The sequence below is a fragment of the Bos mutus genome, chromosome 3, assembly GCF_027580195.1.
Source record: "Bos mutus isolate GX-2022 chromosome 3, NWIPB_WYAK_1.1, whole genome shotgun sequence".
NCBI classification, from domain to species: Eukaryota; Metazoa; Chordata; class Mammalia; order Artiodactyla; family Bovidae; genus Bos; species Bos mutus.
Window position 1 is genome coordinate 74,588,344 of NC_091619.1, and position 27,090 is coordinate 74,615,433.

At 36.0% G+C, this 27,090-nt stretch overlaps 1 protein-coding gene across 4 annotated transcripts; it reads left to right on the forward strand.

Moving 5' to 3' along the window:
* The first annotated feature begins 3,363 nt into the window (after positions 1 to 3,363).
* DEPDC1 (DEP domain containing 1) lies at positions 3,364 to 26,688 on the forward strand. 4 transcript variants are annotated; one of them, XM_070367859.1, is made up of 12 exons: positions 3,364 to 3,534; positions 6,823 to 7,088; positions 9,516 to 9,672; positions 10,322 to 10,440; positions 10,868 to 10,998; positions 12,326 to 12,373; positions 15,323 to 15,463; positions 17,365 to 18,216; positions 18,659 to 18,831; positions 21,050 to 21,235; positions 22,808 to 22,993; positions 23,683 to 26,688. In XM_070367859.1, the coding sequence occupies exons 1-12, from the start codon at positions 3,487 to 3,489 to the stop codon at positions 23,821 to 23,823; spliced, it is 2,448 nt and encodes an 815-aa protein (XP_070223960.1). In that variant the 5' UTR covers positions 3,364 to 3,486; the 3' UTR covers positions 23,824 to 26,688. The 4 variants fall into 4 exon arrangements, with proteins under 4 accessions (XP_070223960.1, XP_005906858.2, XP_005906859.2 ...); XM_005906796.2 differs by having other exon boundaries at positions 21,050 to 21,226; XM_005906797.2 differs by lacking the exon at positions 17,365 to 18,216 and having other exon boundaries at positions 21,050 to 21,226.
* Positions 26,689 to 27,090: the final 402 nt, after the last annotated feature.

A 27,090-nucleotide genomic window follows, 5' to 3' on the forward strand; every position in this document is an offset into this window, starting at 1 on the left:
AGAAATGGTCAGAGGACAGTGGGTGATGCAGAGTGAGCCCACAAACAATATGAGTTTCAACTAAATAAGAGTCTCACAGGGCTTCTCAAGATGTGACACCTACATCTTATTATACACCTTTTCAGAACTCCTCCAACCATTTTATTACAAAAAATTTAGATCTACTTTTATTGTTTTCATTGTTGCTACTGCTGTTGTTTAGTTAAGTCGAGTCTGGCTCTTTTGCATCCCCATAGACTGTAGACCACCAGGCTCCTCTGTCCATGGGATTTCCCAGGCAACAATATTGGAGTGTGTTGCCATTTCCTTCTCCAGGGGATCTTCCTCACCCAGGGAGTAAAGAAGTCTCCTGCACTGGAAGGTGGATTCTTTACCACTGAGCCACCAGGGAAGCCCACTTTTATTGCTACCTTTTATAACGTTTCAGATGAAGCTTTATAATTTGAAATTAATTTTGTGCCATTAATGGTATCCCCTGTCAGGTAATATTACATAAAAACAGGTAATATTAGGCTGTGGCTACTTATACCGAAAGCTGTATATGAGATGATGTTGAACTAGGAAGCCAGACAAAATATGCAAAATAAATTCTGACTTCCACATTCTCATCTTCTTTCATTCTGAAGGGAAACAGGAAACAAAAGAAAAAAGAAAACCCTAGAACAACGTGTCATAAAGCCAGATTTAAGAAATGGTTAACACTATTTTGTAATATCTATCACTGTACTTCTTTTCCTTAACACAAATACAAAACTGAGTTGATTATTCCTATCCACTGAGAGCTTTTTGAAAATTCCAATCCATTGATCTGTTCGGAAAGATATGTATCTCCAACGAAATAATGTAATAGGTAACAAAATAATGCAATAGGTAAGTAAACTCTGTACATCATTATACTCAGTTCAGTTCATTTCAGTTGCTCAGTCCTGTCCGACTCTTGTGACCCCATGAATCTCAGCACGCCAGGCCTCCCTGTCCATCACCAACTCACGGAGTTTACTCAAATTCATGTCCAAGTCGGTGATGCCATCCAACCATCTCATCCTCTGTCGTCCCCTTCTCTTCCTGCCCCCAATCCCTCCCAGAATCAGTCTTTTCCAATGAGTCAACTCTTCGCATGAGGTGGCCAAAGTACTGGAGTTTCAGCTTTAGCTTCAGTCCTTCTCAATGAACACCTAGGAATGATCTCCTTTAGAATGCACTGGTTGGATCTCCTTGCAGTCCAAGGGGCTCTAAGAGTCTTCTCCAACACCACAGTTCAAAAGCATCAATTCTTTGGTGCTCAGCTTTCTTCACAGTCCAACTCTCACATTCATACATGACCAATGGAAAAACCATAGCCTTGACTAGACAGACCTTCGTGGACAAAGTAATGTCTCTGCTTTTTAATATGCTGTCTAGGTTGGTCATAACTTTCCTTCCAAGGAGTAAGCGTCTTTTAATTTCATGGCTGCAATCACCATATGCAGTGATTTTGGAGCCCCCCAAAATAAAATCTGACACTGTTTCCACTGTTTCCCCATCTATTGCCCATGAATTGATGGGACCAGATGCCATGATCTTTGTTTTCTGAATGTTGAGCTTTAAGCCAACTTTTTCACTCTCCACTTTCACTTTTATCAAGAGGCTCTTTAGTTCCTTTTCACTTTCTGCCATAAGGGTGGAGTCATCTGCATATCTGAGGTTATTGATATTTCTCCTGGCAATCTTGATTCCAGCTTGTGCTTCCTCCAGTCCAGCATTTCTCATGATGTACTCTACATATAAGTTAAATAAGAAGGGTGACAATACACAGCCTTGACGTACTCCTTTTCCTATTTGGAACCAGTCTGTTGTTCCATGTCCAGTTCTAACTGTTGCTTCCTGACCTGCATATAGATTTCTCAAGAGGCAGGTCAGGTGGTCTGGTATTCCCATCTCTTGAAGAATTTTCCACAGTTTATTGTGATCCACACAGTCAAAGGCTTTGGCATAGTCAATAAAGCAGAAATAGATGTTTTTCTGGAACTCTCTTGCTTTTTCCATGATTCAGCAGATGTTGGCAATTTGATCTCTGGTTCCTCTGCCTTTTCTAAAACCACCTTGAATATCTGGAAGTTCACAGTTCATGTATTGATGAAGCCTGGCTTGGAGAATTTTGAGCATTACTTTACTAGCATGTGAGATGAGTGCAACTGTGCAGTAGTTTGAGCATTCTTTGTCATTGCCTTTCTTTGGGATTGGAATGAAAACTGACCTTTTCCAGTCCTGTGGCCACTGCTAAGTTTTCCAAATTTGCTGGCATATTGAGTGCAGCACTTTCACAGCATCATCTTTCAGGATTTGAGATAGCTCAACTGGAATTCCGTCACCTCCACTAGCTTTGTTTGTAGTGATGCTTTCTAAAGCCCACTTAACTTCACATTCCAGGATATCTGGCTCTAGGTTGAGTGATCACACCATCGTGTTCTCCCTACAAAATTTTCTCTTACCACTCGTTTTTACTATAGTCCATCCTTTCAAATTGTTGTTTAATTTCCAAATTAATTCTTCCATGGCTTCAATTCACTCAGGTAATTTCTCAGTGTCTGAACTAAGGGACTCCCACCACCAAAACAGTTTCAAACTGGTGATAGAACGTTTATTACAGTAAGAAGTCTGAGATCTGCCAGCAGGACCTGAGATTCTGAGCAAGTGCTGGGAACTTTAGTTTCTGTATATCCATGATTTAAATAAAGCCAGGATTCTCGTCTGATGAGACAGATTTTAAGGGAAGCAATTTGGCAAGTTTTGCATCACCTGTCACAAGTAGTATACTGATGGAAAACTACTAAGCTCCATTTTACTACCCAATTAACCGGGGGAAGGGGGGTTAACTTACATTTCAGCACTGGGGAGGATGGAATTGTGGTCCCTTTTACCCAGGAAGCTTCCTAAAACCAAAACCAAGCAGTCAGTCGCGCGAAAGCTACGCCCCAGGTTTGTTTCTCTTGCTAACCAAATGCTTGAGACCCTGCGGGACCAGGCAGAAAAGGCTTGTGTTTGTTCGTTTTTTTCTTTGCAAATTTCAAATTCCTTTAAGCCAAATGCTGGGCTCCAAACATCCTGTAGGGGAATAAACCGCCTCACCAGTTCTGAGTGTGGAAGCATGACTCCGCCTCGCCAACGACCGCAAGACAGACAAGCAACTTCAGAGAAGCCAGGTGAGGTAAGGAGACCGTCTCACCCCCCTGGGAGGGAGAAGATCAGCTTTCCTCAGACAGGCCCGCCTGCGCCGCAGCCTGGAGCGAGTCCACAGCCCACGCCCCCTTCGGCTGGGCCAGGGCGGTGCGTCACGTGGCCAGGCAGCTCAGCCAATCAGCGCAGCCCTCGGCGGTATTCAAATCAACGGCGGGGTCGACGGTTGTGGGGATCTGTGTCACCGCCCGGGAATCGGGGTCTGAGGGTCGCCTTCCGCTTCCATGCCGGGCACTGGGCGCTGAGGGACCCGTGGGCCTGGTGGGCGGAATGGAGAATCGGGATGTGCCTCCAGGCCCTTATCGGGCCACTAAGCTGGTAAGACAGCGCGAACGACGAGACTGGCCAGCGGGGTGATGGCCGGTTTTACGTGAGAAGGTTCATAGTTTTTCCTAGGGCGGAGGGATGGGCGCCAGAGCCCAGGAGATCGCTGAAGAGGAGGATGAGGGGAGTTCTCGAGTATCGCGGATCTTTGCAGGACACGATTGTCCCCCTCCTTTGAGAGTCTGCCCTCCTCCTTTCTTTGCTCCAGGTTCCTGGGGTAGGCGCATCGACCCAACTTCTTAAGTGACTCTGTTCTTGGTGTTTTCGGCGTCCCCTGGAATGACTTAGATTAGTCTGAGTTTAGACGCTCCTCACGCCATATTTCCTACCCCCAACAGGATTTTAGGGGAAGGCAATGGCAACCCACGACAGTACTTTTGCCTGGAAAATCCCATGGACGGAGGAGCCTGGTAGGCTGCAGTCCATGGGGTCGCTAAGAGTCGGGCATGACTGAGCGACTTCACTTTCACTTTTCACTTTCATGCATTGGAGAAGGAAATGGCAACCCGCTCCAGTATTCTTGCCTGGAGAATCCCAGGGACAGAGGAGCCTAGCGGGCTGCCGTCTATGGGGTCGCACAGAGTCGGACACGACTGAAGCGACTTAGCAGCAGCAGAACGTGTTCCAGTGTTTTGTAGGATCAGATTGTAACAGCTTAATTTTGCCAGTCTTGTGGAATTAAATACAGGATGTATCGACTGAATACAACTCAATAACAGCTATTTCTAACAGCTAAAACTCAGAATATTTTAAGTACCCATCAGGAGCCACTGTTTGTAGTCACAGTATTTGTACTTGCACACAGCGTCTTGTGTATTTGGATCATCAATCCACGAGGATACTGTGCCACTGGTTATGTGACATTAGGAGGATCACTTGTGTAAGCATCAGTTTCCCCACTGGTAAAGTAGAGCTGAGAGTTGTCCAGAGTAGATGTTACTGTAGGTGAAAGTGTGTTGTTATCTGTAGAATGCTGCTGCTGCTGCTGCTGCTGCTAAGTCACTTTAGTCGTATCCGACTCAGTGCGACCCCATAGACAGCAGCCCACCAGGCTCCCCCGTAGAAACTGCAGCTCAGTGTAAGTTTCTTGAATAATATATGAAATCTGGAGGTGTATAAAGAAAAGAATACAGTTATTGTGTTTTCTTTCAGCTCTTAAATTTTGTGCTATGATGTTGGGACCACATAGGTTAGAGAAGTGGTAGGATACCAAGTACTAACATAGTTGGACTTACAGATCAGATTTCTTCACCTCTAATGTAGGATTTTTTTCAATTAAAAAGCTATATGTTCTGTTTTATCTATGTACCACATCTTATTTATTCTTTCATCTGTCATGGAACATTTGGGTTGTTTCCATGTCCTGGCTATTGAATATAGTGTGGCAATGAATATTGGAGTACATGTGTCATTTTGAATTATGGTTTTCTCAGGGCATCTGCCCAATGGTGAGATTGCTGGGTCATACGGTAGTTTTATTTTTAGTTTTTGAAGGAATCTCCATACTGTTCTTCACTTGGCTGTATCAGTTTATATTTCCACCAACAGTACAAGAGGTTTCCTTTTCTCCACACCTTCACCTGCATTTATTGTTTGTAGATTTTTTTGATGATGGCCATTCTGATGGTTTGAGGTGATACCTTATTGTAGTTTTGATTTGCATTTCTCTAATAATTAGTAAAGTTGAGCATATTTTCATGTGTTCATGGGCCATCTCTATGTATTCTTCTCCAGGGGATCTTCCCGCCCCAGGGTTTGAACCTGGGTCTCCTACATTGCAGGCAGATTGTTTACCACCTGAGCCACAAGGGAAGCCCATTTTCACTGAGCATATTTTCATGTGTTTATTGGCCATCTGTATGTCTTCTTTGAAGTAATGTCTTTTTAGGCTTTCCACCCATGTTTTGACTTGGGTTGTTTGTTTTTTGATATTGAGCTCTATGAGCTGTCTGTGAGAAAAGCAAATATTATTATATTAACCCATATGTGTAGAATCTAGAAAAAATGATACAGAGGAAGCCTATTTCTGGCGCAGGAATAGAGACACAGACATAGAGAATGGAGGTGTGGACAAAGGGAGGGTAGGAAGAATTGGGAAATTAGGATTAACATATATATATATGTATATTATACACGTGGGCGTGCTCAGTCATGTCTAACCCTTTAGGCTTTGTCAAGGCAAGAATACTGGAGTACGTTGCCATTTCCTCCTCCAGGGGATCTTCCATACCCAGGGATTGAACTTGCATCTCCTGCATTGGCAGGTGGATTCTTTTACCACTGAGCCACCTGGGAAACCCAACTACCATGTGTAAAATAGATAGCTAATGGGAACCTGCTGTATAACACAGGGAGCTCAGCTTGGTGCTGTGTTGATCTAGATGGGTGGTATAGAGGACAGGTGGGAGGAAAGTCCAGGAGGGAAGACATATATGCATACACATAGCTGATTCACTTCACTGTACAGAGAAACTGACACAAGATTGTAAAGCAGTTGTATTCCAAAAAAAAATGTTTATCACTACCACCTTCTATACCACCACTCTTAGACCTGCCACAAACCCAAAAGGTTGGGTAATTTGAAAAAGATTTCTGAGAGTGTGATTATCTTTTTAAAATATAAATATATCACAGTGTCAAACAAATAATAGACTTAAATTTTAATTTACTCCGTCTGTTATGTTCATTATTGGAATCTTCACTAGTAAATATATAAACTTTTTTTAATACTAGAGGTATTTTACCAGTAAAACTACTGCCTGCCATAAGTTTTGTTTGGCCTGCTTAGTTATGAGTGCAGGTTCTAGAGTTTTCAGCTGTGTGACCTTGGTCAAGTTATTAAATATCTCAGTACTTCATAATCCATATCTGAAAATGGGATAATAATAGTACCCATTCATTGAATTGTGAGAATTAAAGTGAAGTAATGAATGCAATGCATAATGTCTGACACAAATGCTACTATCATATCATTAATATTAGTTGAAGTTGTAGAAACAGGAATAAATGCTTTCTCTGTTGAGGACTAAAAGCAGGTCCATTACAGTTCTCCATTATTCTTAGGTTTCCTAAGTAAGCCAATCAGCCAATGAAGTACTTTTAGTCAAAAACCATCACATAAAAATATTCTTGTAACACTGTAACTAATAATAAGAAATTAGTATGAGATGTAAAAAGATTTTAGCACAAATAAGACAAGTGATTTCTTCATGAATTTCAATGATTTGATAATATGTGAAAGGAATGAGTGGATTTTTAATTTTTTTTTTTTTCATTTTGCAGTGGAATGAAATTACCACATCTTTTCGAGTGGGAATGCCCCTAAGAAAACATAGGCAACACTTCAAAAAATATGGCAACTGTTTTACAGCAGGAGAAGCAGTGGACTGGCTTTATGACCTATTAAGAACTAATAGCAATTTTGGTCCTGAAGTTACAAGGCAACAGACTATCCAGCTATTGAGAAAATTTCTTAAGAATCATGTAATTGAAGATATCAAAGGCAAATGGGGGACAGAAAATCTTGATGACAACAGTCAGCTATTCAGGTATTAAACAAAGAAATAACTGCAAAACTGAATTACTTAACCATAAAGTTTCACTCTGCTTCTATTATATGGTTACTAAAACAGCAGCCTCTTTAGAAGAAGTAATATTTTCTTTAGAAAACTATTGCTCTTAGTTCAATTGAAACCACTTAGAAGTTTAAGTCCTTTAAAACTAATTCCTGCACAATTCAAACCTTATAATGATAAATAGTATATATAATAAAACAAAGTTGTGAGGAAAGGAGGAGATACTGTAACTTTAACATCTTCTGAAAGCTCTGTAACATGTGAAGGACAGAACATTATCAATATTTAGTTTCATAGATTTAAGAATTATAAATTCTCACAGGTTCTTCCCTTCAATAGACATATAATCTATACAATCTAAGAATACATATGATGAGATAAATAATAGCAAGCTTATATAATAACTAAAAAAAGAAATATAACACAATTTGAAAAAAAAATAAGCATTTATCATGTACTAGCAGCCTTACTTTATGAGTTATATGTTTTCCTTATTTAATCCCTAGAATAGCTAAACAGGGTAGATATTAACTCATTTTTACAGGTGAAAAGGTGGAGACCATGCATCAGCAAATCTTATTCCTTCAGTCTGAAATATGCTCATGTACACATTCATCAGACTAGTGAATACATTTCTTCTCATGTCATCTATATTGTAGCCCACCTTGAGGTCAGGAGACCTTTCTGACTCCTGCATAATTGGGTCTGCATAATTGAGTTTTCTCTCATGCACCCAGAGTTCTTGATTATATATCCCTTAAATTAGATCTTTGGATTCTAATACACGTGGTTTTTTACTCTACAAAATTAGTGCTTTTCAAATGAAATGTAGAAATAGATTTTTGCCTTTGTGTCAAAGATGGTTTATGTCACACAAGTAAACTACAGTAACAAATATATAAATACTTTGTATAAAACTCTGTAAATCCTTCCTCTCTGTGCTACTCATCAGTCACCATTTGAGTTTCTCTGCTGCGCTCATCCTTTAGCTTTTACTGTCCTCAAGGTCCTAGGCTTGTCTATACTTCACCTCTCTCCCTGGACAGTCTCCTACTATGTCTCTGCTTTCACGCCATGTCTTAATGACTTTCAAGTCTCCAACCCAAATATCGCTCCTGAGCTTTAGGACTCACTTTTTGCCTGTTAGACAGGCACTTCACATATCATATAGCATATGAAAAATCACTACCATCTCCTAAGCTAACTTTTGACCTCTTATATCCATTTTTGGTTTTTGCTATTGCTGAGTCACTTCAGTCGTCCATATCTGAATGAATGGCAATCTTTCCTGTAGTTGCTTTCATTCTTTCCCTTCTCTTTAAATATGAGGTAATTATCAAACCATGTATATCATGCTGCCTCAGTACGCTCTGATCTGTCTGCTTGTCTTCATGATATTTTTTTCATTAGACTGTTGTTCTCTCTTACCTGAAATTCTGTAAAACTCTTAATCTCTCTACCTCTAGGCCTTTTACAGTGATAATAAAGCTATGAATTGGTTTAAGAAGTCTTGTTAAAATGTTAACAGTTGCATTTGTTGATGGTCACCTATGTGGATGTTATTTTATAAAAACACCCTGTATTTGTTTGTATCTTTGAAATATTTTATATTAAATTGAAGGGAGGAAAAGCATTATAATCAAAAGGAACAACAGAGTTCTGAAAATTGAAGTCACAAAGGACAGAAAATATATACAAATTAGATAACTAATAAGAGAAATTTAGAAAATGTAACTTTCTAGAACTGTTTTGTATGTAAGTCATACCTCTCCTAAAGAATTAGTCCTAATAATAACCCTGAATTATACAGGAATAAAGTTAAAATATACAGTTTACTCATGATATCAGGAAACTATTAAAAAAATTTAAAGGCTTAATGAGAAAATTAATTTATGTAGAATATTCATTCCTTGATAAATTAAACCCAGTGTTTTTGAGTTATTTTTAAGATTTTTGTTGTTGGTCAGTTGCTAAGTCACGTCCAACTCTTTGAGACCCGTGAACTGCAGCACGCCAGGCTTCCCTGTCCTTCACCGTCTCCCAGATTTTGCTCAAGCTCATGTCCATTGAGTTAGTGATGCTATCCAACTGTCTCATCCTCTGTCCCACTCCCCACCAGCACCCACTCCCAATCTTTCTCAGCATCAGGGTCTTTTCCAGTGAATCAGCTCTTCGCATCAGGTGGCCAAAGTATTGGAGCTTCAGCTTCAGCATCAGTCCTTCCAGTGAATATTCAGGGTTGATTTTCTTTAGGATTGACTTTTTTGATCTCCTTGCAATCCAAGGCACTCTAAAGAGTCTTCTCCCAGAACCACAATTCAAAAGATAAATAGGCACTAAGATAAATAGGCACTAAAAGTTCATTATCTCACATTATTTAATTGCATATTCTTAAACCAGATTTCCTACAAGTTCTCCACTTAAAACTCTTCCACGAAGGCATCCAGAATTGAGAAAAAACAACATAGAGAATTTTTCCAAAGATAAAGATAGTATTTTTAAATTGCGAAACTTATCTCGAAGAACCCCTAAAAAACATGGACTACATTTCTCTCAGGTAAAAACATCTTTTTTACTAATCACTTGTTTAAATATAATTACTGTGTGCTTAATAATATCAATAGAATAATTAAAAGTAAATGATTCTTTAAGATTTGAAGCCAATGCTTGGAATCACTTAGCTATATTATATTCTAAGTGTATACATGTAAATTTGTTTGGAACTCAATAATAAAAATTATAGTGAGACATACTTGAAATACTATTTGTATAATTTAAGCACGTATTTTAAATTAATTTGACAGTAGTGGGGGCAGATACAAAACCAAAAGCTCTATTACGGCACGTGCCAAGTGCTAAATTGCTTCACTCATATCCAACTCTTTGCAACCTCATGGACTATAGTCCACCAGGCTCCTCTGTCTGTGAGATTCTCCAGGGAAGAATACTGGAGTGGGTTGCCATTTCCTTCTCCAGGAGATCTCCCCAATCCAGGGGTCTCTTAAGTCTCCTGCATTGGCAGGCAGTTTCTTTACAACTAGTGCCACCTGGGAAGCCCCAAATATTGTATTATTTCTTCAAGTGACACCTTTACAGCTCCACAGTAGACTGATACTAATAGAATTACTAAATATTAGAAGTAGTATCAGTTCATTATTTCTAAAATTTGAGCATATCATATTAAACCAAAGTAATTCTTTTTTCAGGAAAATTCAGAGAAAATGAACTGTGAAATAATCGAGGAAGATCAAGAAAATTCAGCTGAAAACAGAGAAATAAGCCAGAAAGATGTTGAAGAAGTTTGGAGATATGTTATTCTGATCTAGTAAGCTAAAACTAAGCTATGACCAAGTTCCTGGGGGTGTTAAGGATATTATTTTGTTATTTTCATCAAGATGCTCAGTTGAAGAAGAGCAGATTAATTCTCAATACTTAGGATTTCACCTGTACATGTGTTTCTTAATAAATACTTTTGTATTTATTGTTCTGGTATAGGAGAAGTAGAATGGTTTGACTATGATTTGCTTTTTCTTTGACTCAAAGTTGTAGCTATAGTTTGGGGTCTATGTTGGTATCCTTCAAAGGTTATAAAGATAAATATACTTTAAAGTAGATACTAAATATAAGCCTTAGAGGTTCAATTTAAGAAAAATATTCTGAAAGCTTTGTCTGTTTTCTATTCATACTCTCGTATTTCTATTCCACCTATTTTATGGAGAAAAAAAAAAGCTTGTATTCTTTCTTCTATTTAGCCTGCAAACCGTTCTAGGTGTATCCTCCCTAGAAGAAGTCATAAATCCCAAACAAGTAATTCCTCAGTATATAATGTACAACATGACCAATACAAGTAAACACGGAGTAGTTATACTGCAAGACAAATCAGGTTGGTATCAATAAAAGAAGTTGGAATCATTTTAAACTTGCTGAAAAAGGCTGCAGCTATAGTGAGGATAAAGAAAGACCAAAATACATAAAGTAGAATGCTTCAACTAAGAGAACATCAGGGAGACTACTGTTTAATCAGAGGTGCTTTGGTAATCATTTCGAAATAATTTTTAAATGAATATTATTCACACTATTGCTTTAGCTCTTAAGGTGGATTCTTGCATGAATTTTTTTAATGGCAGAGTAAGCATCCAAAGAGTATGCAAATATAGTTGAAACTATTGTTTAACCACATTTTATTGAGGACCTACAATGTGCTGGGCATTGTGCTAAAGATTAGTGATGATTAAGAGAAAAATGGTCCATTCCTTTCTGGAGCTTACATGACAAGTTACATACAGATTTAAAGGGGTCAAGACACATGCAAAACCAAAGTAACACAAAATAAAATAAGTCCAAACTTAAGAACCATATTTAAAAGAATACTGGCTTTATATTGTATGTATTTTATATAATGTATTGGTTTCAAATATAAAGAAAATCAGGGAAATCAAGCCAGTTGCATTGGAAAATTTACATTATAGGAAGTGTATTAATAAATTTACTCAAAATGTTGGCTCTTTTCTTTTTTCCTAATAATCAGTTGCTGGCTGTAGAATTAACTGACATGCATTACTTTGAGATTCTTTCTGTGGGCAAGAACTTTTGAGATTTTAATCATAAGAACAAAAAGTAAATGCTGAAAACTAGGAGCTATGTTGTATATGCATCCAGCTTTGGATCAGTCCCATCTTTCATTACCTGAAATAACTTGAGTGTATGCTCTCATCTAAGCTTTCTATTTATGATTATTAACTTTTCAAGTGAAATGTATGTGTGGTTTTTGTGTTTGTGTCAAAAAACTGTAACACTTATGCATCATATTTCACTTAGTAGCAGTTGAAAGATTTTAAGCAAGCCTTGCTTTGAAATCACCTTAATAGTAAAATGTATTTTAATCAATTATATTTTATTAATAGATTTATATATTAATATATATTATATTTTATATAATTTTTATATTTTATAAAATATAATTAATAAAATATAGCTTTTTCTGTCATAGGTTTCACTCAAATCAGTAATATTCAAGAAGCATAGCTAACTTTTAAACTTGTATTTTAAAATACTATATGGCCCTATATATTATTAAATATGTAATCAATTTTAATTCTGGTAGTACATATACATATATATAAATATATGTATAATTATGTAGCAAGTGTGAAGTTTTAAATATACTATTACAATAATTATATAATTAAATGATATTAATTTTTGTGTAGATGATCTTCCTCACTGGGTACTATCTGCCATGAAGTGCCTAGCAAATTGTAAGTAAACAAACGGTATATGTGTGATATGTGTATGTATTATATTGATAGTATTTAATAAGAGCCAAGGGATTATTTTAATTCATGAAAGTCATGATAAAATTGAACTATATCATTTCTGTTGATGTTTAAATGAAGATCTAGTAGAACTGATTACATTTCATTACATATGGATTGGGTTATAGAGCACTTTTTCTCTGCAGATAATGATTTTATAATCCAAGCTAATCATTTATGACTCAGTTTTCATAGATCATAAATTCACAGGCTAGAAGATCTCAAAAATGATTTTTAGATATAATCAACATCAATTGTCTCATGAGTCCAGGGGGTTCAAATAGCAACTTATAAGTAAGTTCAGTTCAGTCGCTCAGTCGTGTCCGACTCTTTGCGACCCCATGAATCGCAGCACGCCAGGCCTCCCTGTCCATCACCAACTCCCGGAGTTCACCCAGACTCACGTCCATCAAGTCAGTGATGCCATCCAGCTGTTTCATCCTCTGTCGTCCCCTTCTCCTCCTGCCCCCAATCCCTCCCAGCATCACAGTCTTTTCCAGTGAGTCAACTCTTCACAAGAGGTGGCCAAAGTACTGGAGTTTCAGCTTTAGCATCATTCCTTCCAAAGAAATTCCAGGGCTGATCTCCTTCAGAATGGACTGGTTGGATCTCCTTGCAGTCCAGGGGACTCTCAAGAGTCTTCTCCAACACCACAGTTCAAAAGCATCAATTTTTCGGCGCTCAGCCTTCTTCACAATCCAACTCTCACATCCATACATGAGCACAGGAAAAACCATAGCCTTGACTAGACGAACCTTTGTTGGCAAAGTAATGTCTCTGCTTTTGAATATGCTATCTAGGTTGGTCACAACTTATAAGTAAAGCAGCTTGTAAATATAAAGCTTCAATTAGAAATGAAGTCTATAAACCCCACTTCATTCCCCTGGCCATTGTACAGAGCTTCAGCATTCAGATGTTTCATGATACGCTTCTTCTCCATAGGATATATTAATGAGACTTTTATGTTTATCAAAAAGAATGATCTTCACTAAATTAGATAATTTTTTAATGTTTTGTTCTTCAAGCTTTTCCCATACTGGTCAATGATGATTGATTTTTATAATTTAAGGCCCTGTTCAAGTACAAAACACTAATTGCTCTCAAAAGTCAGTTTTAAAAATGTGTACAGAGGTGTATGCACACATCATCAAAAGTAAAATTATATTTTAATAATTACATTACAGAAGTAATTTTCTAGGTCTTATAAAATTTGTATTTTATTAATGTTCAAAATAAGTATATATTCCCTTATTGTCCACTGGGTGTCAATATGACAAAATAACAGAATAGCAATAAAGTAAATAATATTAGATACAGAAAAATTTTATTTATCAAATCAAGGTAAAGATCTTGAACAGAAACATAAGATTTTTGAAATTCTCTTTCTACCTTCCCCTGCCTACCTGCCTTTCTCTCTCATACCTTGCCTCATAGATAGTAACTCAAATATTCCAGGGATTTCTCTGATACCTCATCTTTAAGGTTTTGTTTCTTTTGCTTCCCAGTCTATGTTATGCATAAGTGATACCAAAGATGCAACTTACTGGATTCCAGTTTAACAACAATATGTCTAGCCAGAGGCAATATTAAGACTTTGATTTAACATGTTTGTTATTTATTCCTGCACAGTAATCCTATGACATACAAGAATCAGTGATCAAGATACTATTCCCAATTTTTTTCTAGAAAAGAAAACTTTGCCTTTTTTCTAATACATGAGGAGCTATATATTCAAACCTAGATTCTCTAACTGTAAATTTTATATGTTTAATTCCAGTAAAGAATTTTCTATCTTAAAAAACTTGTAATGATTATCAAAATTTTTATTCTACATATTAAGAATATATCTCATATCCTCCTTATAAAAACTGTTTTGTTCCACATAAAGCCATCGTTAGCCTTTAAACTATTAAGTGTGTATATGTGTGTGTTACCTTGAAAGATAGTAGAGTAACTCTCAAATCTTAGTGCATATCACAGTCACTAGAGATACTCCCCAAAAATTCAGGTTCAACTGATTGAATATGTCAGGATTTTTTTTTTTAAATCATATCTCAGAAGATTCTTCTAGTAAAGATGCCCAGATCAATATTTGGAAGCTACTAAATTAGTAAACAAATAGCAAAAATTTCTAGATCAATAATTCCTAGCTGCATTGGAATTCTGATAGATTCTGTACTGTATAGAAGAGATTATGCTTTTAATAGGCACACTGATGTTTCTGATTATGTAGTCCATGGACCGCACTTTAAATGCTGTTGAGTCTCAAGGTCCTATGACTCGCTCTTACAGACCTCTGAGTTCTAATTTTAGCTTTGCCATCAAAGTCTCTTGCCTCTTGAGCAAGTGGCTCTGAGCTTCAGTTTCTTCATCTATAACATGAGATCAGAATTTCCTGAGGAAAATACCAATAAGTAGGCATAATTATTTCAATAATGTTAAGCTAATTGAACAGCAATGTAATGACAGTATTTAAATTCATTCAGAGTATGCTTTATATCAGGCAAAATTTAATCATGAAAATATAAATTTGCAAAAGACAATTTGAAAAAGTTATTTGCAATATCTAAATATTCTGTGCTATGTAAAATGAATTGTGATAAAATTCCATTAAAATAAACTTCCCCGATGCTTTTAAAATATATTTCAAATTTTTCAGTCATATAAATATTAAAACTAAACAAAATATTAATAAGTGCAGTGATTTCTAGTGAAAAGATAGTGAGAAGGCATGAGATATGCACAACCTTTTAAATTTTTGAATTATGACAGAATTTGTTGTTAAGCATAGATCCTTCATGAAATAAATACAGGCTTTAGGCTTTTTATAAGTATCTTTAAAAATTATATTTAAAAGAAATATGTTTCACTTTTTTTTTGCCTTCCACTTAGGGCCAAGAAGTAATGATATGAATAATCCAACTTATATTGGATTTGAGCGAGATGTATTCAGAACAATTGCAGATTATTTTCTAGATCTCCCTGAACCTCTACTTACCTTTGAATATTATGAATTATTTGTGAACATTTTGGGTATGTATAGATTTTTCCTTATTATTTAATTTATTTTACTGGTTTCCAAGTCCCCCATAATTTAAAAGATCTGTATGAAAAAAGATACATATGAAAGTGACAGGCTATAAATTATTTTAAAACTCAGAAATATTCTGGTTGCTGTTATGTTTTCCAGTCATTCAAATATACCATTCTAACACCAATTCTCTACACCAATAATGTCTTGCAATTCAGTTCATTTCTGAAACTACCCAGTTAACCCAGACCCCAAAAGTTGAGGGCAAAGTTTTTCAACTTGGATACTAACTACCCAGAACTAGCTTAGACCCCACAGATTAAGGACTCAGTTCATCAAGACTGTCCTCACTTCATACAGGAGCTGCAAATGGGGTCCTCAGGTTTAATAGCCCTTCTCCCTGGCTAATTACCAAACCCAGGGATTCCCACAACCCCCCTGAGGTTTAATAATTCACTGTGATAGTTTTCAGAACTCTGGAAAGTGCTTTACCTAATGATCACCAGTTTATTATAAAGTATATAAGTCAGGAGTAGCCAAGTAGAAGAGAGTTATAGGGCAAGAAAGGGGGGTAAGGGCTGTGCAGAGCTTCTATGTTCTCTTCAGAAATGTCACTCTCCCAAGTTTGTCCATGTATTTACCAACTGGTAAGCTCCCATAGCTGTGTTGTTTCCATTTTAATTTGAGGTTTCACTACATAGACATGGTTGATTAAATCATTGGTCATTGTTGATTAAGTTTGATCTCCATCACCACCACCAACCACCCTACCATCCCCTCCAGGGAGGTATGCATGTGTGCATGCTAAGTCACTTCAGTCGTGTCTGACTCTTGTGACACTGTGGGCTTTAGCCTGCCCAGCTCCTCTGTCCATTGGATTCTCCAGGCAAGAATACTGGAGTGAGTTGCCATGCCCTTCTCCAGGGAATGTTCCCGACCCAGGGATTGAACCCATTTCTCTTAAGTCTTCTACATTGGCAGGTGGGTTCTTTACCACTTAGTGCCACCTGGGAAACACCAGAGTCAAGTGAAGTGAAAGTTGCTCAGTCATGTCCAACTCTTTGTGACCCTATGAACTATACAGTCCATGGAATTCTCCAGGCCAGGATACTGGAATGGGTAGCCATTCCCTTCTCCAGGAAATCTTCCCAACCCAGGGATCAAACTCAGGTCTCCAGGACTAAAATTCCAACCTTCTAAGCAAGGCCAGCACTGGTGGTGGTTTAGTAGTTAAGTAATGTCCGACTCTTACAACCCCATAGACTGTAGCCTGCCAGACTTCTCTCTCCATGGGGTTCTCCAGATAAGAATACTGGAGTGGGTTGCCATTTCCTTCTCCAGGGGATCTTCCCAACCCAGGAATCGAACCCTGGTCTCCTGTATTGCAGGTAGATTCTTTACTCAACTTTACTCAGGCCAGCCCTAAGTCAGCTCATTAGCGTAAACTGAAGCGTGCTCAAATAGGCTCATTGTGAAGGATAAAAGGCTCCAATCACTCTGGAAATTCCTTGGGTTTAGGAGCTATGTACCAGGTATCTGAGAGAAAAATCATATATATGTTTTCTTAAACTACAGTTGTCTTATAATTAAGAGCTTTCTAATACTTGTAGACTGAAAGTAGATATTTTTAATGTATTTGACTCAATCCATTTAATTAGATTGTTGAAATAAATTTTAAAATTATTTTCATCACAAGTTGGAAAACCTCTAGTCTTGCACTTTGTAACTGAATGTTGCATGTGTCCTATTTAAGTGGCTTCTGAATTAAGCAGCTGCTATTTGTACTATACTAACAATATGTACTATAGTGATGCTTTATTTTTTTAATATTGCTATTGTTTTTGTTTTATTTTTGTCCACTATCATACAGTTGCATCTTAATTTTTGTTTCATTTCCTGGTAGTTGTTTGTGGCTACGTCACAGTTTCAGATAGACCCAGAGGGATACATAAAATCCAAGATGATCCACAGTCTTCAAAAATTCTTCATTTAAACAATCTGAATTCCTTCAAATCAACTGAGTGTCTTCTTCTCAGTCTTCTTCATAAAGACAAAACAAAAGAAGAATCATATACTACTGAGAGACTCCAGATAAGTGATCAAGGATTTCAAGAAAAATATGATAAGAAAATGCAGCTAGTTAATTTTAAAAACAGAAGAGCCAGTGCTAATGACATAATAGGAGGAAGTTGCTATAATTTAATAGGCTTAAGTAGAATGCATGTTCTATCCTCTAACATCAAACCAAGGTGCTATTCATTAGAAGGAATTGTAGATTTACCAGGGAGTTCAAGTAAAGAGGTCTCCAGTGTCTTCCATCAATCTGTTCTGAACATAGAAGGACAAAATAATATGCAATCTTTAGGGTCTGAGACCAAACAGGAATCCCTGATGAATCTTCATTCAGAGGAAGGTATTCAAAAGCCATTCTCTGTTGGTTATAAGAGAACCTCTACTTTGACCATTCAAGACCAAGAGGAGTTATATAATGGAAAGTGCAAACCGAAACAGCTTTGTAGATCTCAGAGTTTACTTTTAAGAAGTAGTACAAGAAGGAATAGTTATATTAATATGCCAGTGGCTGAAATTATCATGAAACCAAATCTTGAACAAGGCAGCACCAGTGTGCAAACAGCTATGGAAGGTGAACTCGGAGAGTCTAGTACCACAATCAATAAAAGACTCTGCAAAAGCACAATAGAACTTTCAGAAAACTCTTTACCTCCAGCTTCTTCTATGTTGACTGGCACACAAAGTAAGGTTGATGCTTTCAATGCATGTAATATTAATTTTTAGTGTTTACTAACCCAGTTTTGCTTACCTGGCTTTTCTTCTCTGAAATTGCTTAATTTTTTTCTCCAAAAGAAAAAATTCTTGTTATATAAGACTTGTCATGGCATAACTAAGATTTATTCTACTTACCTAAAGCACTCCTTTTCTTTGCCTTAAATTTCATTTATTCTGAGTCACTGTTTATAATTGGTGAAAGATTTTCAGTCCTTCATAATCCAATGGGTTATGAAGAAAATAATGAATATCTTACCATGTTTTTGAAGAATGTGTAAATTTCATGGAATAGTTAAATATAATATTAAAATATTATTTTGCCTTCCTTATATAACTATATGATGGTAGTATTAAAACAACTAGTGTCATTGATGATTTTTTTTTTCTGGGGGGTGACTTTGCTTTCCTAGGTTTGCTGCAACCTCATTTAGAGAGGGTTGCCATCGATGCACTGCAGTTATGTTGTTTGTTACTTCCCCCACCAAATCGTAGAAAGCTTCAACTTTTAATGCGCATGATTTCTCGAATGAGTCAAAATGTTGATATGCCCCAACTTCATGATGCAATGGGTACAAGATCACTGGTAAGTTGATTCTTAAGGAAAGAATAAGTCTGAATCATAAACCACCACCACCACCACCACCACCATTCCCCCATCCCCAGCAGAAAAAAAAAGTTAGAAAACCAAACTAAGAATACTATTCAAGTGATGTCATGGTCTTGAAATCCTAGATTCTTGAGTTTAAAAGACTTGAAAGTCTAACCTTCCCTAATGTGCAGCAGAATGCACATTAATCCTTTGTGCCCAGTCTTTTATACTTTCACATCTTGATCTTTGTATTGTCTGAGGACTTTGCCTCTTCATTCATTCTATGTTAGAATGAGTCAGACTGTCAGACCATATTATATTGCCTCATGCCAATTCTGTTTGGTGGGGAAAGAAGAGGAGATAGATATAGGCACTACTGAAAGCTGAAGGGCACTGTAACCCTTGAAATAGAGAATTAATGGGAAATTCATGTGTAGTAAGTCACAGTGTTTCAGATACTCTGGGAGTGGAAAAGTTGTATTTGATGTATTGTGTGAATTAGGATGGCTTGTCACTGTAAGCAGGAAGTTGGAAGAACTTCTGTGAAATAGTCTTGGGCTCCATATGAAGATGAGGGATGAGGCATTCATATGCAGATCCCCATTGGAAATGAACTCTTGAAAGTGTACCTCTAATATGTTCCTCTGTTTCTCTCTTTATCTCTGTGTCTCTCTGTCTATAAAGAACTGCCACTTCCTCAGAGCACAGCTTCAATTTACAGGATGTTCTTGTAGCAAGGAATCAGGAGCTAAGTTCCATTCTTCCACTCAGGACAGTTTTTTAATAATAACAGACCTAATATAAAGAGAAAGAATTACTCTCAGTGATTGTGGCACCACTAAAAAGCATAAGGAAGTTTGTAGGGGAAGATATTTAGAGAGATATGAGTAGAAAGAAGATAATTTTGATTTTACACTTTTCAGTTAGGTTATAGGACATCCAAGTGAAATTTATCCTAGCATGTTGGAAACATGAGCCTGGTGAAAAAAGATCAGGTCTGAAAGTACATGTTTTGCAAAGTGATAGTTGAAGGTATGGAAGTAAATGAGCTCTACAAAGCTGAGGAAAAAAAGAATAAAAATCTGAGGACTGAACCTTAGTAGAAGATAGGAAAATCCTGCCAGACATGTAGAAATAAAACCAAAAATAGTTCAATAAATATGCTCAGCATCTATTATGTGCACAATACCTAAAATACAATTCTGTATTCAAATTATTTTAGAATGAAGTGTGTGTTTATGTGTGCCTTATTAAATTAATCCCACAAAAATACAAATAGAATATATAACATATAAACACACGTGGTTACAAGATTGGCACCATATATCTTTTGAAACTGGAAAATAGTGTGTGCAAGGGTGCATGCATGTATGTGTCTTGTATTTGGTGGCTTATATGGATATAAATGAGAGTAAATTAGTTTTGAAACCCAAAATTTATCCCAGGATTTGAAGATCATCATGATGGAACTGAAAAATACATGTTGTCTTTAAAGACTGATGGAATAGCATTAAAAACTATTTTCCAATTTCAAAAGATATATGGTGCCAACCTTGTAACCACGTGTATTTATATGTTATATATTCTTCTATTTGTGTTTTTGTGGGATCAATTTACTAAGTCACTCTTCTCTAACAGTCTTTGTGCTGTACTGTGCTTAGACATGTCTGACTCTTTACAACCCTGGGGACTTTAATTTGCCAGACTCTTCTGTCCAGGGCGATTCTCCAAGCAAGAATACTGGAATGGGTTGCCATGCCTTCCTCCAAGGGATCTTTCCTAACCCAGGTGTCCCACATTGCGGGCAGATTCTTTACCATCTGAGCCACCAGGCAAGCCCAAGAATACTGGAGTCGGTAGCCTATCCCTTCCTGGCTTCTCCAGGGGAACTTCCCAACTCAGGGGCACCATATTTATATGGTATTAATGGAATCTGTGTATTTACTAATAAAAGCGTGACAAAGTTAAAGAAAAAGCTAAGTCTTCTGTAGTCATTTGGAATTTATATTAAGGAATTATTAACAAGTACTAAAACAAAAGGAATTGGCATTTTATTCTTCCTAATGTTATGTTATTGTCCTCATTTTTAAAGCTGAAGTTGGCTTATCACTTTATCTCAATCTGTTAGCATAATGCTACCTAGAATTTACTGATAATCTAATTTATATAAAACCTTAAGCTTTTAAATTCATGTCTTTTATTATGTTTCTAGATGATACACACTTTTTCTCGGAGTGTGTTACGCTGTGCTGAAGAAGTAGATCTTGATGAGCTTCTTGCTGCAAGATTAGTATCTTTCTTGATGGACCATCAACAGGAAATTCTTCAAGTGCCTTCTTACCTACTGGCTGCAGTAGAGAAACATCTTGACTACTTAAGAAAGGGCCATGTATGTATTGTAAGTCTTAAAATTCTTTGCATTAGTCTATTGCAAATGTCAAATCATCTCAAACTAGCCTTATCAAAAAGGGAAACTATTTCAGCTCATGTAAATAACCTCCAAAAGTCAGGAATATAGACAGAATATGGAGATTCAAATAGCCAAAGGACTCTTTTCCATCCCTTCATCCCTTATTTCCATTTCAGTCTTATAGTTAAAAACTGGCTCCTTCACATGATGGAATATGTTTGATTAAAGTTAAAGTCATTCAGTCGTGTCTGACTCTTTGTGACCCCATGGACTATATAGTCCATGGAATTCTCCAGGCCAGAATACTGGAGCGGGTAGCCTTTCCCTTCTCCAGGGGATCTTCCCAAACCAGGGATCAAACCCAGGTCTCCCACATTGCAGGTGGATTCTTTACCAGCTGAGCCACAAGGGAAGCCCAAGAATACTGCAGTGGGTAGCCTATCCCTTCTCCAGTTTATCTTCCTGACCCAGGAATCAAACTGGGGTCTCCTGCATTGCAGGCAGATTCTTTACCAAGTGAGCTATGAGGGAAGCCCTATGGTCCATTGAAGCTCTTTGCATTCCATGGGGGAAAAGAGCCATTCCTTCACCTTTGATTTGAAGAGTTATTGGTATGGACTCATATTGGCCCAGTCTAGGTTAAATGCACATTTTTTAAGTGGTTGAAGGTGATTGAGTTGGAAAGAGGGCCATACTCTGAGTGACTCTACATAGATTAGAGAATAATCTGTTATTCAAAAAAAAGTAAGGATAGTTGGGGGTAGAATGGGAAGGAGAAAAGGAATCTAAACAGCCAAAAGCAACACATCAGTTCTATTCAGTCTTTGACTGCCCAGCATATATACTCATGTTTCTTCCTATGCATATCATTCTAATGTTGCCATAACTTACCATGATTATAACTATCCTCTACAATTTCTTTCTCTTGTCTACAGATGTTAGAGGCCCTGCCCATATTCTTACACCTCAAAAATTGTAGAACACTTTTCACTATTTCAGAACATTAGTGTTTTAAGCAACTGAGCGACTTCACTTTGACTTTTCACTTTCATGCACTGGAGAAGGAAATGGCAACCCACTCCAGTGTTCTTGCCTGGAGAATCCCATGGACAGAGGAGCCTGGTGGGCTGCCATCTATGGGGTTGCACAGAGTCGGACACGACTGAAGCGACTTAGCAGCAGCAGCAGCAGCAGTGTTTTAAGATGAATTAAAACATCATGTTGTTACTGTTTCACGGTTAAAAGAATAAAATCCATGGCTAATGGTACTAATGATGATTTTACATTATTAATATCTTATGTACATCCCCATTTTATGGATGAGACAAATCAAGACAAGTTTAAATCACTTGCTGATGGTTATAAAGCTGTAGTAGATTGTAGGACTGGGAGTGAGACCCTACTGACTTATTGCTTCTCTGCTGCATAATACAGTTTTCTTAAAGTGTTGAATGTTTGGTGGCAAAATAATATGAACAAAATTCCATTGAAAGAATTATTTACCAAATAGGAACATGACCTGAATTAATAGATTTGACTGTATCATTTTGTTCTTTACAGATTAAAAATCCTGGAGATGGAGTGATTGCTCCTTTGCCAACATATTCATACTGTAAGCAGATCAGTGCTCAGGAGTTTGATGAACAGAAAGTTTCTACCTCTCAAGCTGCAATTGCAGAACTTTTAGAGAATATTATTAAAAATAAGAGTTTGCCTCTAAAGGAGAAAAGGAGAAAAATAAAACAGGTAAGAGATTGAATAATTTCCTAATCATAGATATTTCTAATATGTTATTGCTGTTTGTTACTTAAAAGCATTTAGAATCTAATTTCTTATTTTAATATTTTGAATTTTAAAGATTATATATATATAACTTATGTATTTCTACCTGCTTGGTTTTACTCTGTCCTGAAATTAATAATAACAATAATAACATATACTCTCCTTTATGTCAAGTATTTTGTATTTATAGCATGGATTGCTTTAGGAAAATAATTATAAACTTTAGATTATAATATGTAAATTTTAGTGACTCATCATTGCCATGTAGAATTTTGGCTCTATATCAAAGCACTGTAGCCACATGATTCTAGCATGTCCAATTCCAGATCTGAGACACTTGAAGAAATATGAAATATACCAAGTAGATCCCAGTGACCTTCATGGTGTTACCAATGAGAAGAAAGAACATCTGGAATTTAGGAGAATTAATACCAGAAGAGAATCCTAGAGCATTAATGCTAACTGGGCTCCAAGAAATATTACAAGATACCTTTCACATGTGAGAAAGTGGAGGGAGAAGCAAGGATAAAGTAAAAGGATACTTATCAAATACATGTTTGAGAAAAGCACTGAATTCTTATAAAATCTTGACCAGTGGCTTCAGCTTGGTTAATAATGTTAAATATCCTCTAATTCTTCACCCCATTTTTAAGTTTCAGAAGGAATATCCCTTAATATATCAGAAAAGATTTCCAACCTCTGAAAGTGAAGCAGCACTTTTCGGTGACAAACCTACAATCAAGCAACCAATGCTATTTTTAAGAAAACCAAAGTTTCGTAGTTTAAGATACTAATTGAATTGAAAATTATGTACTACTTCTAGAACTTTGGTAAGTGAAGCCATATGTAAGAATTCAGGTACTATAAAAGAAGTATTTATTAATAAGGTATTTTTTTTCAATAAAACATTATATAAGGAGGTGCCAAATAGTTTTTATCATTGTGAAGCTGCTAAGAAACTAGTAGACCTTAACTGAGAGCAAATAACAGTAGATTATACCAGATATTTTAACCAGAAATGATCTTTTGTTTTTTATACAGCTATCTGGAAAAGTTATCATGATGTGTGCTAAAACTGTATTTACTTGAATTTTGAAAACTGACATTTGCTCATCAAGATTAAGCTGTAATTCTGTTTAAAAAAAAAACTTATCTGCACATGCTTATTGATGTTACTTAAAGAACTAGATGTTTTAGTTGTTTATAATTACTTTTGTTTCTAAGTGTAAGAATGTGAAGACTATTTGGAAACTTGGTGAATTAATTTTCATCTACTAAATATTGCACTCTTATATATTCTTTTTCTACTTTTGATCTATTTATGTATCTATGTGTTTTAAAAATATGTATATATAAGACTTTGGTTTGCCTTTAATGTTTACCCCAACTGCTTCAGTCATTCATTTTTTTCCAGTAAACATCTTTTGCATTCTAATTGTCATGAATCTACAAGAAGGTAGAAATATGAAAGAAGTAGAAGGCAGTCATATGTTCATTTAAAAGATATTTATTTAGCAACTGCTATATGCCTTTCATTCTTCAAGATGTGAGGAGAAAATGATGAATAAAACAGAAAACCTCTTCCCCTAAAATATTTTCTAATCAAGGAAAATATACCTATTATATACTTAAAATAACAGTACACTCCCTGAAATCAAGTCATGAGGATTCATTCCTACTGAAGACTAGCCTTTTTAATGATGAAACAGTTCTCTAAGCTAGTGTTTTTTAAATTGGTGCATATTAGAAGCATCAGGAGAGTTTTAAAATAAAAAATGCTCAGGCCCTACCTTATATTGATTAAATCAAAATTTTAACGAATAGCATATAGGCCTCAGTATTTTTTAAACTCTCCAGGTGAATCCAATATTCAGCCAACTTTGAGAATCAGTGCCCTAAATACTTTGTATAAATAAAATGTCAAACTGGTATCATATTGGCTTTATTATTTCACGGAAGAAAATCCCAAGTGTAAGTTCCTGTCATCTTAATAGAAGGTTCTCCAAATTTCTACTTGACTAACAGTACAAACTTGAAGCAATTTTTCTTCCAAATTTTTCTGAAGATTATTTAATATCTATTTGGTAAGTGTAAAGATATACATACTGACTGGGATGTAATAGACACTTATTGTTCAATGACTGTTTTGATTTCTCAGTGTAATGTCATACAGTAAAATGACAATGTTCCATTTGAGATTAATATTTTTATTAAAAATAGGAACAGAAAATAATATATCTTTTTCCCAGAAACCTTAGCTAAAAATATTGAACCAAATTAGAATTCTTCCCAAAGTGTTTGTAGACTCAAAAATTTGTTTAAAGATGTGTACTAGTATGAATTATGTTGTGTATTGTGATAAAAACTATTGTGGGTTTTGTAACAATTTAATTTTGTATTTATTGATATTAAGTATATAAATACTATAAAGACATAGTAAACTTTCATCTCCATTAGTGTGCATTCAATTGAGGTTAAAGAGTACATGATGTAACACTTTAATAATGTGAACTCTGAAGTCAGATTTGGATCCTACTGTGCTATTTACTAGGTAACTGCAGACAAGTTATTTAAATTCTCTAAATCCCAGTTTTCTCTTATCTGTATGATAAAGATTATAATAGTACATGTCTATTAGGATGTTGTGAGCATTAAATATAATAATGCATGAGAGAAATGTTTAGCACAGTATCTAGCATAGAATAGGCACTCTATAAATATTAGAAATTAATACTAGAAACACCTAGAATTATAGCACTAGAAGAGATTGTAGGAAAAAATATAGTCCTCTCAGTTGCTTTGAGCAGAAGGGAAGGAACCAAAACAAAATTGTGAGCAATTTCTTGTTAAACTTATTTGTAGTGTGTGTCTTATTAAACTATTTTTAGTTATGAAAGAAAGCTTCTGATTGTACATACTGGTTGAAAATATTTGGTCGAGTATAAAGAAAAAAATTAATGAGAAAAGAAAACATTAATGTCTTCAGAAGCAATCATTGAATATGTGAAAGCATACAGGATACATTACACAAGTAGAATGCTTAGCCTTTGACTGGAATGTGGACAGATAACATTGTATCAGGGGGAAAAAAAGAGTCTTTAATTTCAAATATTGATGGGTTGCTTTGATGTTAAATGCTTACAGAAAGTTTCTTCTAATGCTTTTACTTTCTTGGGAAAAAAGAATCAAAATCAGCCCTTGAAAGTAAAGCATTTTGGGGAAGATGTTGCAAATTTCAGGGAAGAGGATATGAAATGGTCTAGCAAATCTGTTGGAACATGTAGGAAATTTTATTTCTGGTGCCAAAAGTTATCACCACCAAGCATTCCCACTAGCTTCTGCTAATTGCTGTCATTTACTGATCCACTCTTCTCATATACTATCTAGTTAATCTATATTCAGTAGTGGAAAGTACAAAGAATTTCCTACTGACTAGCTTTCTGTCCTTGTAAAGTGTAAACTCTGAGTTTCCTCATCCATAAAATATGAATAATAACATCTACTTAACCAAGTTGTAAGGATAATTAAAAGAGGCAATGTAATGTGTTTAAATCTTGAACTTAGCAAGCCTAAGCTCAATTTCTAGATCCTTTCCTCTTATATTGAATTTAATAAAATTTCTGCTGATTAAAATTCCTTTCCTTCCAAATCTCTGTCCTCATATCTCACAATATATTTTCTGTTCTCTTCTATCAGTGGTGATATTTATACCTCATGTTTGGAAGAATTAAAAATAGTTCCAGAATTTTATATCCATGCAGCCTGTTACCTCTCTAACAGATATATCCCTCTTTGATTTTGAAGGTAAAGCACATGTTGTATGCATGTGGTATTACTGTTGAAACTTCTAGAAGAAAAAGGAAGGATTGTGGTTTTAACATTAAACTCTAAATTTAAGGAAATAAAGTCAGTTCACTGGAATAAAATTCACAGTTCTAAATATAATAAAGTATACCAACTTTATACTATAGAATTTTTTATTAACTCAGAATTAGCTTAGCTTTTGTATTAACAATGGCACCCGACTCCAGTACTCTTGCCTGGAAAATCCCATGGATGGA